This window comes from Erpetoichthys calabaricus, chromosome 2 (assembly GCF_900747795.2).
Source record: "Erpetoichthys calabaricus chromosome 2, fErpCal1.3, whole genome shotgun sequence".
In the NCBI taxonomy this organism is placed as follows: Eukaryota; Metazoa; Chordata; class Cladistia; order Polypteriformes; family Polypteridae; genus Erpetoichthys; species Erpetoichthys calabaricus.
In genome coordinates this window covers 108,790,619-108,810,958 of record NC_041395.2, presented here as the reverse complement: position 1 = coordinate 108,810,958, position 20,340 = coordinate 108,790,619, and the positions used below count along the sequence as shown (strand labels likewise).

Sequence of the window (20,340 nt, the reverse complement as noted above, 5' to 3'; positions counted from 1 at the left end):
GTTCTTCCTTCAAGTGCATTTTAATTTCACTATTATCACACGTTTTGTTTAGTTTACTCTGTTTTTCAAGTATTTTGCCTCTTTTTGATGGTTTGTGATTTCAGTTTCCAGTAGGTGGCAGTGTCTTCCCAGAAAAATTTCCCACATATATACAACCCCCCACTATTTTATCTCTTTCTCTCTCTCTCTCTCTCTTTCTCTCTCTCTCTCTCTCTTTTTAATGATTTACTGTGAATGTCACAGATGTCCAGCAAGCTGCTGTTCATTTGCTATTGTAGTATTCTGGGTATCACAGTTTATCATTGATATATCTGAGAAATCCTTTAAATTGTGCAAGTGAGTGAAAATGTTTGATGTTACTGCTGTCAGTAGCATGCACTTGTTAAGCTTTTTATACCGTTTGTGTTTATTTATTCTGAAGTTTAGCAGAAATCAGACATAACAATTCACATCATTGCTCTTTGAAAAATGGGCTAATGCTGGAGAATCACTTGCTGGCTTGCCTGTGTTGTCTAATGGTTTAGCATGTATTTTGCTCTGTTACAGGAGGCTGTTAGAGTCTTCACTCATGTCTTTCTCTCGACATGACATACCCGGATCCCGTGACCACCCCATTTATCCTGACCCTGCAAGGTAAGCCATGATGTGTATGAGAAACTGAATTCTAGTATTAGGCCCATCTATTTGAGTCCTGCTCATCCTTGTATTTCCTTTCAGGGCCTTGACAAGTTGTTAGTTATTAGTTTTTCCAAGTAGACATACTTGGATCCGCATAAATCTTGTCATTAGGGGTAGTCTCGGTGACTTCATTTTTGAAACCTGAAGGAACCTGTTGGAGTGGCAGTAGTTCAATGCCAGTGAATTTTCATGTCAACCTGTGGCTTGTCATACAGCTGAGCCTACATATGCACATATGTATGTGATATGGGCATATATATACTGTATATACTTTTTATTTCATGAAGTTAAAATTAAAGTGGATTTATGAATCCTGTAAAGCACTTTCTGAAATGTTCCAAGATGTGCTGCCTGGCTGATCACCTTATTGCCACTTCAGTTACTGCATAGATGGCTGTTACATGTTTTCTTCACTTTTTCATTTCAGACTCTCTCCTGCTGCCTATTATGCCCAACGTATGATCCAGTACCTATCGCGACGTGACAACATTCGCCAACGCTCCCTACGCTACCAGCAGAACAGGCTGCGGCCATCTTCTGAGAGTCCTGCCAGTAACACTAATAATCAATCTGTGGAAAACAATGAAGTGGACTTTGAGGAATTTGAGTAAGTTCTTTGATGCTTCCGTGATAGTGACCTGTTTGTGTAAAGTACAGTGGGGGAAATAACGATTTGATCCCCTGCTGAATTTGTAAGTTTGCTCACTTACAAAGAAATGAACAGTCTAATATTTTTATGGTAGTTTCATTTTAATGGAGAGAGACAGAATATCAACCAAAAATCCAGAAAAAAACACATTATGTAAAAGTTATGAACTAAATTGCATGTCATAGATACTGCTCATTTCTTTATAAGTGAGCAAACTTCAGCAGGGGATCAAATGATTATTTTCCCCCACTGTATATGTGTGGTGGAGGTGATACTATGTTAATTGATTAGGCTTTAATTAAGCAACTTTATATAACTGAGACAGGTTTTTTCCCCTCTTAATTAACCTCCTTAGTCAACAAGTACACTGTGAGGTTACTGTGAAAATATTGATGTCAGAATCTTGTACCTGTAGTATTTTTTACCATTTTAGAACCTAATTTTTTCTTAAAATTATTTTGAAAAGATATTTTTTGAAAGCTATACAATAAATAGTATATTTTTGGTGGTCATAGCCAGTGAACTTTAGAAGACAATGATAGTGATAGTTTCAGAAGAGTTTAGAGTACATATACCATTACTTTTAAGTGTAAGTTAGTGAATGATTTTTTTTTTACTACCATTTTAATACTAAGAGGGATTTCATCTTTGTTTAGTGTTTGCTAATTCAGCAGCAGCTTCTGGTGTACTGGAGTTTCTGTTGAAAGCCTGGAGTTTGATTCTACTGACTTATTATGCCATTAAAGCTGCAGTACTGCATTGGAGCATTTCACTGTTTACATAATAAAATTGTTAAAAGAGATTTTTGCAGATGATTGCTGACTTTTTTTTTATTTATGTGTCATTCCCTATTCATGTTAGTTCCATCTTAGTTAACATTCTTGAAAATGCTGTCTGACCATACTAAAAATGTGGCTGATAAATGCAGTTTTTCTAAGGTTAGTATCATGTACAAAAGCAGTGGAATTTCTGTTGTAATTTAGTAACTTTTATGTTGTTCCTTAGTTCACGTTCAGGATGAGCTACAGAATATCAATTTGAAAGTTTATCAACTGATTTTAAAGTATTCCAACAGTTCTTTCTGGAATTCTAGAATAAACCAAGAAATCTGAATTAGAAGATGCTATTCCCATAAATTATCAAAGGAAATCTGGCCTGGTGACTTAATTATTCATTTCAATGAGTGAAATACCAGTGTGATTAGATTTAAAACTTTCTATATTTCTTCTCCAAGATAAACTAATTGGTTGGGCTAGTATTGTTTTTTTTCATAATATCTTGCTCATGATAAAGTACCAGCCATCAGGTCTATATTTGTTTTCTTGTACAAGACAGACCAGGGGCCTCATGTCTAACGCCTTGTGTACACTAAAGTCAGACAAAACTAGAAATGTGCATATGCAAATTCAGATTCATAAAACTCTGCATAAATAAAGATCTACGCACCTTATATAAATCCCAATCAATGTGAATTTTGATGCACATGCATGAGCCTACAGCCCCACCCCAAGTCCTCCCAGAATTTCTCCTATTTGAATAAACAGATCAATATAAATAGCTCCTTCCATTCTGTGTTTTGTTAAAAGACAATGACAAAAAAAGAAAAAAATGAAGAATTTCAACAATGTGAAATAAAGGCCATATTCAGTGAAGTGGAAGCAAGAAAAAAATATACTATTTGGTAGCTTAAGCAGTGGTATAAGCAACAAAAGGAAATTGATGGAGTGACACAGTGTGGCGCAGGCACTCAAAAGTTCATGTTCAGAAAGTCTCACAGTGTCCAAAATAAAAAAAGAGGTCGTTAGATATTAAAGTTAACATGAAAAGGTGAATTGCAGCCCACCATCTTGGAGTGTCAGTACCACAGGTGGAGGTAGTGGAATTCCAGGGCTCACACTGTTTGAGCAGCAAGCTGTTGCAATTATTGTTGAGACACTTATGTATCTCGCTACAACATTAATGAGACACATTTTCACATCACGGATAATTTTCACATTAATAGAGTGGAAATGCTTTCTATTTACATAAGCAAATTCATTCTCTGAAGGCGCCTTTATAGCAGCGTGCTTGCAATCGATCGCTTCAATTACATTTGGAAATCCGGACGTTGCTGTGAATTGTGCTTTAATGTTTGCCCATTCCAACACAGTGTAAGGAAATCTTATATCTGGATGAGAAGCAGATAATACCATCCCATAAACATGGCATGCCGTGACTCACTGGTGACTGAGAAATACTTGATCAGTCAGCAAGTTCACATTGAAAAGCTCCTGTGGCTAAAAGCCTGACCGTGGACAGAACTTGCAAAGGAGCATGTAGAACACAATTCCTCAAAGTCTGCCTTTGTAAAGCTGTCCCCAATTCAGCGCACAGCTCCAAGAGGATAGCTGTTTGAAATCTAAATAGACTTAGAAGCCAGTCATCATCATGGGAAAGGAAATCAATATGATCTGTAAACACGCACTGTGTTTGAATTCTTCAATTTTTTATTCTTCTAACGCTAAAGCAGACATAGTAGTTGTAATAGTTATGCCATTCTATGCACCATTACAGTGCTACAGATTGATTACAATCAAGTGCTTTAAATTTGTAAACAATATGCAATTAATTTTGGCATATTTGATAAAGCATGCTTCATGGATGCAAATATAAAAAGAAATGAAAAACACATAGAAACAGTAGCACTGCTTTGATGCTGAGTGACTCCCGTTTACAAAACAGCTAAAACGTGTGTGTGCAATTTTTTTTGAGTCAGCCGTGAAAATGTATGTAACATTACCCCAAGTTTAGTTTTACATATCTCAATATGAGCATCGAAACTGGTGTACACAACATTTTTGTGCATATGCACCATCTATACATTGAGGCCCCAGATGTTTTGTACACTTTTGAATTTATGGTGATGATGCAGTCGTGACTTACTTCATCAATAATCATGATGCACCAGGTTCCATAGGTAGCTATGGATGTTTAACCCCAACATGATTTACACTGTATGGCAGAAATATGGTATACAGTACTTTAGATCATCATTATTTAATTCCTTTATTACCTTGACATTGGCATCTGTTTTTGTAGGGACTGCTCTTCATCTTTCTGTACAAAATACTTTATTTTCCAGACCTCTATTGTTGGTACTTTTTTTTTTGCATTTTACAAAACTTCAATCAGGTCTCTTTATGGTGAGCACAGGAGGGTTGCTTGTTTTGTTTTTGTTTTTGTAGTTATGCTTTCAAAAACTGAATTGAAGAATACATTGTGAGATCTTACCTCTGGATTGTGGAAGCTGTTCATGATTGTTGTGGCAGATACAAAAAAAAATGAGAGTTTTAAGGAAAACCCTAGTCTTCAGTTATGCTTTCTCCAGTTGACCTAATCATCACTGATACTAGGTTACAACAGAGTTTAACTTATTTTTTGTGATGATATAAATCATTGAATCATTTATTTATTTTGCCAAATCACTGTGCTCTGGTTCAGATTGAAATCTTCTTTTGCCATTATGGCGTTTGACTGGTCTTCTTGTATTTGAGTGCGTTTAACTCTCAGTACAGAGCCAATCCAGAGGAAAGCCTAAATTTAGCACTGCAAATTTACAGCCATTTCAGTAGTTTATCATAAAGGCCACATCAGCCAAAAAGAAACATCTAGCAAATAATTGTCTCAGTGCTTGTGCTTAACTCACATGTGATGGCAGAGCACATAACAATAAATAGCCTATAATGGTTTGTGGAAGTACCCAGAAATAAGATATAGAATGTTTATTTTTTTTACTTGTAATGAAACATTTGTCACCCATTCCAAGTAGTAATGGAGGGCATTGTATGTATCTGTCTGTATGCTTTTTGTACCTAGCTTGACTAGGCATGACATTACTTTTGCAGGTTAATTTCTCTGATTCCTGCCCACCCCAGTTAATTTTTTGCACACTTAAGTCTTTTTTTTTTTTCTGGAACTAACTTGCTCTTCCCAAAAGAACTTGAGTTATGCACTTTTTGAGAAGTGGAAACAGCAATTAAGGGTTGATATCTATACATTCCAGAGGATGGCAACAAATTTGTGTTACATTCAGTAAATAAAAGAAAACTTATTTTGTGGAAGGACTTTTTTTAGCTGCTCCATGATGGTTTGTGGCACAGGATTAAAAGTTATACAGTAAACACACAGGAAACTTTTTTCATGTGTCAATAATTATAAATTTTAATGTGAAACTAGACTGGATAAGCATCATTACTGAGCAGTTACCAGATGTGTGCTAAGTGATAAGATTAGCCACATCTCTCAGCATAAGCATTCTGACTTCGCCTGATGTGTCTTTTGAAACCTTCTACCAGGGGAGTCTTGGTCTCAGTATCCTAGCTGATTTGCATGGCAATGACTTAACAGTCTTCAGCTACTGCAGTAATGCAAATAATTTTAAGAACCACTCATTTAAAGAATTTGCATAGAAGTAAAGATGCTGAGCACAGTTTCTCTTCTGACATGTTCTGTGAATAATCACAAGAGTATATTTCTGCTTCAGAAAGTATTTTTACCAGTGAAACATTTACTAGTGCATAAATATCTTTATTAGCTAATATTTTCATCCAAGTGCATTAGTAGGGTTTCAGTACAGTAGATCTATTACTGTCTAGAAAAAGTGAATTTCTTTCAAACATAAACCATCAGGTCTACATCCTTCCCTTCATTCATTCGTTCATTCATTTAATTTGCTGTCTCTAGGCTCTGGTTCACATTTGCAGCCTATTCCAGGAATTTATTGGTAAGTTCTCTGAGTGCCTACATCTGTAAACGAAGTTAGATCAAGAATCATAGGAAAATAAATCCGACAATTTCTCAGTATAAAACCCAGCTAATTTCTAGGAGTTTTGCAGGCTGACCTGTGTGAATAAAGTAAGAAAATTACAGTGTAGAGCGCACAAAGTATCATGACAGCCTGATTTATGATGTGCTGATGTTCATGTTGGCGAGAAAGTTATAAGGTACCCGAGCAATGACTAATTAGTCTTCCTTGGTCGCTTAGCAGAACCATTTTAGCTTTTTGAAAAGTATCTGAAAATCAGGTGGATTTTGAAACATAACAGTACTTCTCGTTGCAAAGCTGCCTTTTATATTGTTTGCCATTAGTGACTGGAACATTGTGCCTCTGGTTATTGTCAAACAGCGGGGAGTCTGAGGATGTTGACACCTTATGGAAGATTATGGCACATTTTATGTAACAGAAAAGTATATCTTCGCAATTTCTGAAGCTTATTGGATTGATTCCATCATTAAGGTTTTAGCTAAAGTTTTATAGCCAATTGCCCTTCTCTGACACTAACCCTCTGTATTTATTTGAGTTTGGGACCAGCACGGTTTTTTTTTTTTGTTAGTTTTTTTTTTTTCTTTTCTTTTCTTTATTTCACCTTATACAATTTCTTGTATTAGGAATTTGTTAGTTTTCGCATACCCCTTGGGGTTAGAGCACAGGGTCAGCCATTGTGCAGTGCCCCTGGAGCAATTACAGGTTAAGGGTCTTGCTCAAGGGGCCAGCAGAGTAGGATCTGTTTTGGCACTGATGGGGATTCGAACCGGCAACCATCTGGATACCAGCACAGATCCTTAGCCTCAGAGCCACCACTCCGCGCCGTTTGCCCCCAGGTGGCTAGATTGTAACAATAAAGGGGCAGTCACATAAAATACATCCTTATATCCTTCCTTCATATTTGATTCTGCTGCTTTTTAATAATTATATCATTAGTGGTGTGTCTCTAAAACATATTTGTGATTTAAGTGCATTATATTAAATAACCATAAAAAGCAGTAAATGACCAAAAGTCAGTGACTAGTTTGTGGAAACTCCCATGTTCTTAACAACTGTAACTGACACGATGCTTTATTTCTTTTATTTATTCCTGTACTCACCATTTAGTATTGTCCACTGTCCCTAAGGGTTTGAGCTAAATGTGTAATTTCTCATGGAGTGCCGCAGCAGATGTCATCTGGAAGAGTAAATAAATAATGTCATGTGCATTTCATACATAAGATGTACAGGATATAACCACCAAGAAGTCAATAATGTTAGTTTAACAGGAGTGTCCTTTAATGAAGCCTCTAATTGTCCTCTAGAGCCCCATTTTCCATTAAACGTTCATCCTCCTACTTACCTTTCCATCATGTAATCCAATACAATAAGATTTGCTGTAGCTTAGCAGTCTAGCATTTTTAAATTTGTAGTTTTTTTTCTTTCTTGGTGCTGTACTCAGGGATTTATTTAATATCATCATCAGCATAGCACACACATTTTTACATGCTATAAATGATGTGTGGTGATTGTCTGTTTCATTTTTTTTGTGTACAGTTTTAGTGCTCCTGGCTTTTAATAACCTGTTCCTTACTGAATGTAGGTTAGTGACTAGCAGACACTTATGGTCTTCAGGGACCAATAAGCAATTTTCTTTCCTGGATCAAAGCTGTTAAGAGTCTGATGAAAATACTGTTAAATGACTACATAAATGCTAAAATTCTTTCAGTTTTTCGTTTTTTTTTACATATTATAACAGTACATATATCTATATGAACGTATGTATTTGTGTGTATATATATATATATATATATATATATATATATATATATATATATATACACAGTATATATATATATATATATATATATATATATATATATATATATATATATATACACACACAGTGGAACCTCGGTTTGCGAGCATAATTCATTCCGGAAATGTGCTCGCAGTCCAAAGCACTCGTATATCAAAGTGAATTTCCTCATAAGAAAGAATGGAAACTCAGATGATTTGTTCCACAACCCAAAACTATTCATATAAAAATGATTCTTACAAAATATTCAGTCATTAACTGAAACAGAAACAGCTGTGTAGGAGGCTTAAAACTGGGTGAGGAACAGTCAAACTCTGCTACCTAGGTGAGGTTGTGGAAGACAGTTTCTTGTCATGGCAAGATTGAGCACAGCAACAAGACACAAGGTAGTTATACTGCATCAGCAAGGTCTCTCCCAGACAAAGATTTCAAAGCAGACTGGGGTTTCAAGATGTACTGTTCAAGCTCTTTTGAAGAAGCACAAATAAACGGGCAACGTTGAGGATCGTAGACGCAGTGGTCGGTCAAGGAAAGTTAGTGCAGCAGATGAAAGAAACATCAAGCTTATTACCCTTCGAAATCAGAAGATGTCCAGCAGTGCCATCAGCTCAGAACTGGCAGAAACCAGTGGGACTCAGGTACACCCATCTACTGTCCGGAGAAGTCTGGCCAGAAGTAGTGTTCATGGAAGAGTTGCATCCAAAAAGCCATACCTCCGATGTGGAAACAAGGCCAAGCGACTCAAGTATGCACGAAAACATAGGAACAGAAAAATGGCAGCAGGTGCTCTGGACTGATGAGTCAAAATTTGTTCGTCGAAGGGCTGGAGAGCGGTACAATAATGAGTGTCTGCAGGCAACAGTGAAGCATGGTGGAGGTTCCTTGAATGTTTGGGGCTGCATTTCTGCAAATGGAGTTGGAGATTTGGTCAGGATTAATGGTGTTCTCAATGCTGAGAAATACAGGCAGATACTTATCCATCATGCAATACCATCAGGGAGACGTATGATTGGCCCCAAATTTATTCTGCAGCAGGACAACGACCCCAAACATACAGCCAAAGTCATTAAGAACTATCTTCGGCGTAAAGAAGAACAAGAAGTCCTGGAAGTGATGGTATGGCCCCCACAGAGCCCTGATCTCAACATCATCGAGTGTGTCTGGGATTACATGAAGAGACAGAAGGATGTGAGGAAGCCTACATCCACAGAAGATCTGTGGTTAGTTCTCCAAGATGTTTGGAACAACCTACCAGCCGAGTTCCTTCAAAAACTGTGTGCAAGTGTAACTAGAAGAATTGATGCTGTTTTGAAGGCAAAGGGTGGTCACACCAAATATTGATTTTGATTTATATTTCTCTTTTGTTCATTCACTGCATTTTGTTGATTGATGAAAATAAATGATAAACACTTCCATTTTTGAAACCATTCTTTGTTTACAGCATTTTTTCACACCTGCCAAAAACTTTTGCACAGTACTATAGGTATTACAGTAATATAGCTTTCAGCGCTTTCAAAAATAATTGTATCTAGACACGCCTGGCCTCTGGTGGGTACTTTTCTATTTAAATTGACAGTTTTGAGCCACCTGTTGTAAATCCTCTTCTGTATTCTCACCTTGAAACATTCTTCCATCCTGTCAAACATTTTACTCTATCATTAAAATGACGTATTTTTCATAAAAGCATCTGAATCATAAAGATGTAAGTCATCATCTCTGCTATAGTTTTGGAGACTGTGACACATTCCAAGTGCAAAGTTTGTTCTACTCTGAATATAACACATTAACCCCCTCTGTATTTCACTGGCTGGCTGATTAGCGTCATTTAGCTTTTTGCTTTCTTTTTCAGCATAGTTCTGATTCTTCTCTTTTTCACTAGTTGTTTCTTCCCAGTCAACATCAAATCCATGTTTGTTCTATTTATTTGTTCTTTCTGTTTTTGGCTTCATTTCTTTGGCACCTTTGATTCCATCTCCTGTTTCTGTTCACAAGAAAAGCTTTGACGTGGTAAAATTATTTTTACTTAAAAGCTTTTTTTGTGTGATTTGTGTAAGCACAGCATCATGCACTATTTTTTCAGTTTTTTAAAATTTAATATTCATGTATTTCTGACAGAATTTGCATTTTTTACCATATAACAAGAGACACATGGTTTGTGGTATTTTTATCAGTAGTTTTAACCGTTAAATGAAAATAGTCTTATAGAGCCCACAAACAAACTAATGAAAGGTCAAGTGGTGTTTAGAAGTGCTGGACACTGAGGCATTTTTTTCTTTTATTTTGCATGTTGTTATACTATAATGTAGTATTGTGCAATGTTACTAATTGCACTTAAAATTACTTTCATTAACATTTGTTGCAGTCATGTTATTTTCTGTTATTATTTTTATTTATAATATAGGCTAAAACTGCACACTTTTATGAGCCAGTTCTAAAAAAAATATGTTGATTTAGTTACTCAAAGTGATTGTATTGACTCTATTTACTGTGTTCTTCTACAGGCAACCTTAATATCTACTATCAAAGCTGTAACAACTGATGCTTTTTCAGCTAATGATAATTTTATGTTCATCATTTCTGCACACTCAATATAGACAGTTAAATGATTATGAACTATTCTAGACAGATACTCTAGTTTTCCTCCTACTATTAGAAGATGTGTGGGTTAGATTGATTAATTATTTTATGTTGCTCTTGCTGTGTCTGTGTGTGTGTGTGTGTGTGTGTGTGTGTGTGTGTGTGCTCCCGCCCGCATGTCCTTTTAATATTCTGTTGTCCCAGGGTTGGTTCTGGTCTTGTAAATTTGTGACTCTTGAGATTAGAGTCAGTGAGTTTAGTCAGGGTCAGAAAGATAAAATCTCATGTCTTTTTTATTTTTCTTTACCTCACAAACATTACTTTTTAAATGGATTTAATTGTATTTTATGGGAAGTCTTCAGAGATTGCTAATAAAATTAAAACATACAAATTTTGGCATTTTGCTACATTGCATAGTTTTAAGTTTTCATCCTTGCATTTTTTCACATTTTGTTTTGCAACATTGAATCACAGTGGGTTTAATTAAACGTTTTTGACCCTAATCATCAGAAGAAGACTCTTAAGTGACAATGTGAAAACAAATCTCTACAAATTAATCAAAATTTATTACACTGATAATGATTGATTGCATAAGTAATTATCTCTTTCAAGGCAGTCTTTTTCAGATGCGCCTTTGGCAGCCATGACAGCCTTAAGTCTGTGTGTGCTGGTCTCCATCAGCTTTGGGCATCTGGTCACTGCAGTTTTTCCCCATCCTTCTTTCCAAAAAGTTTTCAAAGTTCTGTCAGGTTGCATGGGGATCATGAGTGAAAAGCCTTTTCAAGTCCAGTGGACTCCAATTTGGCCACCCTTAGAATATTAATATGTATAGTTTTTAAGCCATTTTTGTGTAGCTTTGGGGTTGTTGTCTTGCTGTAAAATGTCTTCTCCAAAGTTTCCATTTTCTTGCAGCCTACAGCAGAATTTTCCCTGCATTTTGTTGCATTCATTTTTTCCTTGCCCTTCACAAGTTTTCCAGGGCCTGCTGCAGAGAAGCATTCTTATAGCATGATGCTGACACCACAATGCTTGACAGTTAACGAAAAAGAAACAAGGAGTCTGAATCTTCAAGAGTAATTCAAATAAAATGAATTCAAAAGAAGTTATTTAACAGCAAAAACAGATCACTAATTAAGAAAAGGGTTAGAATAAAAACCTGTAGCCACTGCGGCCCTCCAGGACTGGAGTTGGGCACCCCTGGCTTACATCTTACTCTCACTGTTGGGTGTTGGGTGAGAAATAGAAACTGCTAGTGGAGAAGAGCTGATAATAAAATAAAACATTTTTTATTTGCTCCTTGTTTGGAGTTAAAAATGCAGACATTATCCAAATTAATGTAATATGCAAACTTTGCAAGCAGCACATTGCTGCAAAGGATGAAAACACAAGCAGCGTTTTTGCACACCAAGTCTAGCCATGCTAGTGAATACAACGAGTGTCTGAAAAAAATGAAACTAACTTTAGGTCAATCTACAATTATCAAGTCATTTGCCAGCAGATACCCGTATGATTTTAATGATGAAATTACAAATGCTGCAGAAGAGCACTTTCAAAGAACATGTTTCACATTTATATAACCCATTGGACAAATGGTGCATGTTACTTTCATCCATTAGTTTTTAGTTTAATTGAATAAGTATTTCATTGCTGTTTTTATGCTTATAATATTATCTGATACTTGTGAGTAAGACAAATAAGTTTCTTGAGCATCCTTTTATTTAAAAGAGTTTCAGGATATTTACTTTGTACTCTTCCTTAAACTTCAAGTTAACTTGCCCATTCTGTTATAATGAAATGTGTATAAATCTAATATGCCATTCCCTGCCTGCTCTCTATTCTTGATTCTGCCTAGCATTTCTACTCTTTACCATATACTATAATGAATATATCATTTTAGACTTCCCTTTATGGACAAATCTGGACAAACTGCTCTTTATGGAAAAATGGTTGTATGCCAGTATTCACAGTAGTGCAGATCATAAAGAGGGGGTACCCATAAAAGTAACTCATTAACATAGGTCAGCAGCCATTCCCATCTGATTAGCTGTTCAGATCTACCCACTAATGTAAATCAGTTTGTTTTGATATTCTGGGGTGGCACAGTGGTGCAGTTATAGCACTGCTGCCTCACAACAAGGATAGAGGGTTCAAGTCTTGGGTGCTCTCTGTGTGGAGTTTGCATGTTCTCTTCATGTCCAGTTGGATTTTTTTCTGTTCTCCAGTATTCTCCCACAGTCCAAAGAAAGCAGGTTATGTTAACTTATGATGCTAAATCAGCCCCTGATGTGTGTGTGTGTGGATATATAAAAATCACTTAAAATGCTGTATATTGTGACAATGTGTGCAAATATTGTACTAGGATATTTCTGCGGGCTGAATGCATTAGCCACATTGAGTTGCACTGATCAAAATAAACCGTAAAGGTCTGTCCAGCTGGCAGAAAACATATGGGATTCTGTAAAACAATAATGATAATAATGAAAGATTTATTACTGTGGCCAGTTTTGGCAATTTCTAGAACATTATTACTGTATTGTTGTCCCATGTCCTTTGAACATAAGTATGAATCTCCTTAATTCATTCAGCCATGAATTGGCACATGACTGTGTACTGTATGTTTTAGAGGTAGTCTGTTTGCAACTTGTTAAACTACCTAGATGATTAACAACACATTTACTATTATATTTTTTATGTCTAAACATTTAGTAGTTTTTTGTTTTTTTTTTTTTTAAATATAAGAGTTATGGATGGTGGAGGGGCATTTTTATATATGGAATCCATCTTTGCAAAGCAGATTTCATAGCATGAATGTGACCAATAATGGTTCGTTTTCATGTATTAGTCCTTGAACACTTATTATTTCAAACCCCATTGTAAGAAAAAGTTACTTTAATTAATTTAATACTTTACACTGATTAAACTGGCATGGTCAACATTATTGATCCTAAGATCCTATTGTTTTGTTTCACTGAGGAAATACAAAGGGTCTCAGTAGTCTTGAAACTCTGTCTCCTTGGCACAGATGCGTAATCTTCTGACAGAAAATGATTGCTTCCTACTTAAAACTGTGATCTCTAACTGACTGGGAGGAGCTGATCATTACAGTATTTAAAGAACCTGCTTCATCCAGTTTAGACCCTTGGGGAGACATATCCTGTAACAGAGTCTTGTTACGAATGTGCTGTAAAGTCTCATGAGAGCAGATAGCCGTAACCTATATATCCCTGAAATTGATGGTGAGCAATGACATATGAATAATTAGGCCAAGGTGGAGCTTCATAGTTATACATTCAAATTTAAAAAGACAGTTGGGGATTTTCAAATTGAAAAATGTAAATTCGGGTGATTTTTGTCTCAGTTGGCCCTCATCTTTTCTTGCTGCTCACCCAGCATTTTACAGTAAACAGTTTAAGAACGAGTTCTACTTTCTGAGTCAATCTGATGGTTTACAGTGAACTGTATGGTTATGAAAGCCTTGAAGCATGAAATGAGTATGTATTCTTTAAAAGACGAGTTAATGTAAATGAACAACTATTCCACAGATCTGTGTTTTAATAGTTCAGAAATCTGACCCTTTGCATACAGTCAACCAACTGCACTAGAATTTTTTAGATTAAAAAAAATGCTTAGCATTTTATAAACTAGATTTTTTTTTTTTATTTTACAAATCTGATTAGACATTTTGAACATATGTAAAACTGAGTGATAGTGAAAGTAAAGGAAGCTTCATAAAGGACCTGAGAGCACCTAGACTTTATAGAGCGATGTGATTATCAGCTCTTGTTGAGGTACATATACTTCAGTATTTAGGTTGTAAATGAGAGTAGGTACTCTTTGAAATATGTAATTTTACCATACTCTTCAGAGTCTCTTGTGGATGATGAATTATCTTAAAATCAAAAAATATATTTGAAAACAATTTGCAGTAAGTTCTGGTCAGTGCATCTCTAAATAATTATATCATAAATATTTATGCTGTGAAAAACTAGCTAATACAACATTATACTGGCTTTTTACATATCCAGCAGACCCCTGTGACCCTGTGGTAGGATATAGCGGGTTGGATAATGGATGGATAGTATTGAAGAGAACTTAAAAGTACCCTAAGTTCTTGTCTATAAGCCGCGGCTTATCTAAGGAAAAAAGTTATGAAAATGAAAAAATAGAATATCGGCTTATACATAAGTCCGGTTTATACAGTAATCCCTCCTCCATCGCGGGGGTTGCGTTCCAGAGCCACCCGCGAAATAAGAAAATCCGCGAAGTAGAAACCATATGCTTATATGGTTATTTTTATATTGTCATGCTTGGGTCACAGATTTGCGCAGAAACACAGGAGGTTGTAGAGAGACAGGAACGTTATTCAAACACTGCAAACAAACATTTGTCTCTTTTTCAAAAGTTTAAACTGTGCTCCATGACAAGACAGAGATGACAGTTCCGTCTCACAATTAAAAGAATGCAAACATATCTTCCTCTTCAAAGGTGTGTGTGTCAGGAGCACAGAATGTCACATAGATAGAGAAAACAATCTCTAGCAAACAAATCAATGGTGCTGTTTGGCTTTTAGGTATGCGAAGCACCGCGGCACAAAGCTGTTGAAGGCGGCAGCTCACACCCCCTCCGTCAGGAGCAGAGAGAGAGAGACAGAGTTTGTTTTTCAGTCAAAGCACTGTGCAGCATGTCGTTTCAGGAATCAGCTTTACAAAAGATAGCAACGTGAAGATAATCTTTCAGCATTTTTAGATGAGCGTCCGTATCGTCTAGGTGTGCGAACAGCCCCCCTGCTCAATCCCCATACGTCAGGATCACAGATAGTCAGCGCAAGAGACAGAGAAAAGTAAGCAATCTAGCTTCTCAGCCATCTGCCAATAGCGTCCTTTGTATGAAATCAACTGGGCAAACCAACTGAGGAAGCATGTACCAGAAATTAAAAGACCCATTGTCCGCAGAAATCCGCGAACCAGCAAAAAATCCGCGATATATATTTAAATATGCTTACATATAAAATCACAATTTAAATGACCGCTACGCGCGCATGTTGACTCGGCGACTCCCAGAGCAGAAAGAACGCGCTCCGGCCGCGCCATGCGGGGAGTGAGAGAGACGCCAATATCTCACACTCTCTCCCCCCTTAAATAAATTAAATGGGTGCAAGTGAGACCACTGACCTCCCTCTCTTCTATTAGTTATAGGTTATAGTACGTTCGGCTTATCCATGAGTCCGGCTTATCTATGATAAGATTTTATTTTAAAAATTCGTATGATTTTTGGTCTCCGGCTTATACACGAGTCCGGCTTATAGACAAGAACCTAGGGTAAATTTAGTGCTTGCGCCCCTCTCCTCCCTTATGTATTTGGCATGTATTGTAGTGCTTTAGTTTGCCAGCTGCTTCACGATTACTACAGATTGAGGTGAAAACCTGTACTGGTTACTGTCTGCATTTTCTTCCCTGAATTTGTGTGGAACATTTTCCAGGCTCTCTGGTTTTCTTGCCACATACTTTTGACATGCAGCTTAGCATAACTGGTGTGAGTGATTATGGAAGTTTGTAAATGTGTCCTGCTGTGCACTGGCGTCTTATAGTTTGTTCGGTCTTTGCTGTACCTTTGCACCCTCTTAGCTGGATTGAGAGGATTTGAAAATGGATGGAAAAATGAATTGCCTTTTTGTACTATTTATTCATTTTTTATTTGTACTGTTTTTTTATTTCACAATGACAATGTTCAGACGCTACATTTCTAAAGTGATACTGTAGGCTGTAAATAGATATATGTAGGTGTGTCTTTCTATGTATGCGTATAATGTTGTCGTCAAATAAATAAGTCCAATTTACCAATGTAAGCAATTTATTTTTTTGCTTATGTTGCTCTTGACAGTCATGATTTGACCCTGGTGTAAAATCTTTGCCCCAGGAGAGCTGTGACTCTAAGAGTTGTATTCAGTATATTTGGTATTTAAAACCATACCATCGTAGAAGATGCAGTATTGCAATTTTAGAGACCCTTTGATTGGGCATTTAACCTCCTAGGTTTTCTGCATTTGGAAAATGCACTTAATGGTTGCCCAAAGTGTAGGTATCTTTTTCTTATACCTGTAAAAACATGCTTTGTATAATTTTAAATAATTTTGTATATATCAGGATATATACGTCCTGTGTATCTTTCTTTTTATATCCATTTCTTTCAAACTGTTTAGTCAATTGTACCCATTTTACCTTATAATGTTTTACTTCTGGATATTTGGTGCTCATGACATCCTACAGTTGACAATTAAATGAGTTTCAAAGTCATGCTCACTTCTACTTTATTTGTTCCTATGGGTATTTATTTGTTATGTGTGTGTGTCCCCATTCCGCCCCAACCCTCCCTCAATTATTTTAAATTTGGAGAAGAAACGTGCAAATCTGAAATCATTCACTAAAACATGACCCTTAAGCCTCAAACCTTCTCTTTTCCTAAGGTGAACATTGTACTTCTTCTAAATAAAAGGAGTTTTAATTTCCTCTCAATGTAGCAGGACTGAATTTCTAAATTAGCAGCAATAAACTTATTTGGAGTACATTATTGAAGCTATTGATTATTGCCTCCTTGGCTCTTTAGCTTTGATTAATAGTTCACCTCTACGGATTTTATATAAATGAGTATATTTTACTTTCTCTCTAGAAAAAGTGGATGTTTCCCGGAGTATATGAGCATTGTCCCCATCTGTTGCAATGCCAGCTTGGAAAACTGAATTGTGCTTGTGGAAACATTTAGTTGGTCTAAAGGTGGCAGAATAGGGTTTCCTTAAATCAGGGAGGGAAGAATAGAGTTTGTCTTACAAAAAACTGTATATGTGAATAATTTCATAAAATATAACTGTTGTTTAATTTACACTTTGGAAATCCCTCAAGATCTATAAGAAAACATTTGCTTGGAGGAAGTGAGATATGTGTTTTGTCCTTAGCTGTATCATATATTTTATGGATATACCCTTTGCCTAACATGATTTATTTGTAAAGGTATATATGAAGGCCTCATTAGTTAGACTTATAAAGAGAGACTAGACTAGACTGCTTTCTCTATCCCCTTATTATTACTTTACTGTTTGATTCATCTCACCTAGGTGGCCATGACACCTCCTGTTCTGTGCTAATTATCACCAGTTATTTGAGCACCGCAGAGCTGATCACAAGTGCATACAAGGGTCTTTGATAAAAGAAAACTGTTGGAGACATTTTGACCTGTTACCCCTGGGAATAAAGGTGCAGTCTTAGAATGTAGGCTGTCCATCTTCAATGTTTCCATAATGAATAATAAAAATGAACTTTTTTGATGATGGTAGGGAAAAGGAAAATTATCAAGATAAAGGCTTTCCACTTTATTCAGTGTGTATTCCATCCTGGTTTTCTTACAATCATTTAAGCTCCCCTCTTAATTTTTTCATCCTGTTAATGGCCTTTCTTTTGGTAACAAACTAAAGTTGTCATAGGAACAGTTTATCTAGACCCAAGGTGTTTACCCAGAAGGTGCAGTAAGTGTAAAATGGCACACAGACTGAAAACATTGGAAGTCAGCCACTTTGTGGCAAGTGCTTCAGTTCTATGGTTTCCAAGTCCCTGGATGAACAAATTTTAATCATCCTGATTATGAAAAAATACTAGCTTTGCAATTCCTTGCATCAGTGAGCACAAGCTAAACAGTACAGTCGCCCAAACTTCTGCTGGGAATTAAATGTCTTGCAATATGCAAAGTGAATGCAGGCAGCACCTCCGGGACTAATAGCTTTCCTGAGGAGATAATCACTTCTCCCGAAACGCACAGCCCGACCTCATCACCAGCCTATTGTACACATCTGACGCGGTTGCCTGCATACTGCTGCTCATCCATCACAGCCAGAGGGCCTTTGGCAGCTACTGTTTGCTTCACCATTACTGAGATTTTGACAATAAAAAATGGTAGAAGAAAAGAAAAACAAAACATAAGAGTGCAATGATAAACCTCCATGTCACACAAGTCCTTTGTCTATTCTGTGCACCAGAATGCCTTGAGGGTCTGTGCAGTTTGAGGTCCTTACTGTACATTCTAACCTCCATGTCTGAGTGCTTAACAGTGTGTGAGTGGGAGATGTGAAGAAACGGTATCCTCTGTATTACTAAAAAAATTATATAAACTGTAAAATGCTTCCTTTCTATATCTGTTGTAATCTCTCTCTTACTTTTTCGGTGGGATTGTGTTAAATTTAGGCTGGCCTGTTAGAAAGCTATGATGTTACTAGTTTGAAAGGTTTACTGACAGGCAGTGTGGCCTAGTGACTACAATTCTAGTCTGTAAAACACACATCTGCAGGTTGAGTCATCCAGGCTAACTCTTTGTGTTTAGCAATGTACTTAACATGCTGCCATTGTGTAGAAAATTAAAAGTTGTACACTGAAATTCCAATTATTGGTTTGTGGTAAAATTATGTTGATTATGTAACAAATGACACCAATACCCTGGCTAACAAATACTCTATTTTTTTTCATCTGTATCTGAATTGCACTACAGCGGTGTTTCTTAATCTGTGGATTGTGACCCAGATTCAGTTGCGGACATGTTTGTGATGGGTTACCACACGACTATGTAGTAAAATTAGCCACGTTTGTCCAAGTCCAAATTCTGTGGTGAGTAATACAACCACAGTAAACAGCATGTTAAATACAGAGTGGTATATGTGAAACGACACCATTGAAGAATTACAGGTAGCTTTCATTTCTTTGGCACAAACTATAAATAGTCCCCACAGCACCACCTATCCCTCTCACAACTAGTGAAACAGTCAAACTGAAATGACTGACAAGCCAAGACACACATAAGAAAGGGGTAGACAGGAGGGAATGACAGGATTGTAAGGTAAAGGGACTGCAGCTGTAGTTTGAAATGTTGAAATGGGTGCGGCACAAGAGTGTGATTTTTTTTTTGGGGGTATTATGAGGGGTGAGTGAATAAAGTTGGGGTATATATGTAGCACACAGTGGCCGTGGTCAGCTGGTCATGTCCTTCATCATGTGTTCACTGTCATGAAATACATTGAATCTAAATTTGTAGCAAAGATGCAAAGAAGATTATGCATGAAGTTTAACGTGCCTCAGTGAGGAAGAGCTGCTTCTCATAATGCTATTTTAAAATGGCGCAGTAAATTTCAGTCTACTGGAGTACTAATCAGTCTACTAGCAGAATACCAGAAAATTTCTAAAGATTAAGAGGAGCTGTGGACATTCACACTGTCAGTTGGTAGTGTTAAACATTTTAAAATGGTAAGTCCACCAAAATTATTAATCAGGATTTGTCTTGTCACCATATAAAATACAAATAGTGTATATATTATTATATTAATATAGTAGTATATTATTATGTTGCATTTTTTTTATTATTATTATATGGCCATCATTAATTTGTCCTAGTATGGTATCCATTTTCTTATTTGGTTCCTTAGATTAAAAAGTTTAAGAAGCCCTGCACTAGAGTCATTAGACAGTACACTCTGTACCTTTAAACATGCAGTGGGAGAATTTTGTTTGTGTGCTTTTTTATTCTCAAGTAGCTTGTCTTTCACTTTGGGTGTCTTTTCCTCTTGTATTGCTATCTTGAGGGTGAAAAACTGTAAACATTTACAAGAAAAAGTTAAAATAATTCCTGTGACATTAAAATAAATGGCTGCTCTAACTGCTGGTAAAATCTTTGCTAATATTGATTTTGTTACTTAATTGGCCTGAAAAACCTGCGTTTACCTTGATGGTGCAACTCAGCAGAAGGTATCAAAAATGGACTGCCAAGTCAGTAGAACTGGCAATTTTTATTCAATGTGTTCAG

General features: G+C 36.5%; 1 protein-coding gene across 1 annotated transcript in view; it reads left to right on the top strand.

The window, feature by feature from the left end:
* The window catches only part of ambra1a (autophagy/beclin-1 regulator 1a), a 112,464-nt gene that overhangs the window by 67,634 nt on the left and 24,490 nt on the right, over window positions 1-20,340 (top strand). Inside the window, exons 8-9 of the mRNA XM_028794330.2 lie at window positions 547-633; window positions 1,106-1,285. Coding sequence (XP_028650163.1) covers window positions 547-633; window positions 1,106-1,285 — 267 coding nt within the window. The remainder of the gene's footprint in view (window positions 1-546; window positions 634-1,105; window positions 1,286-20,340) is intronic.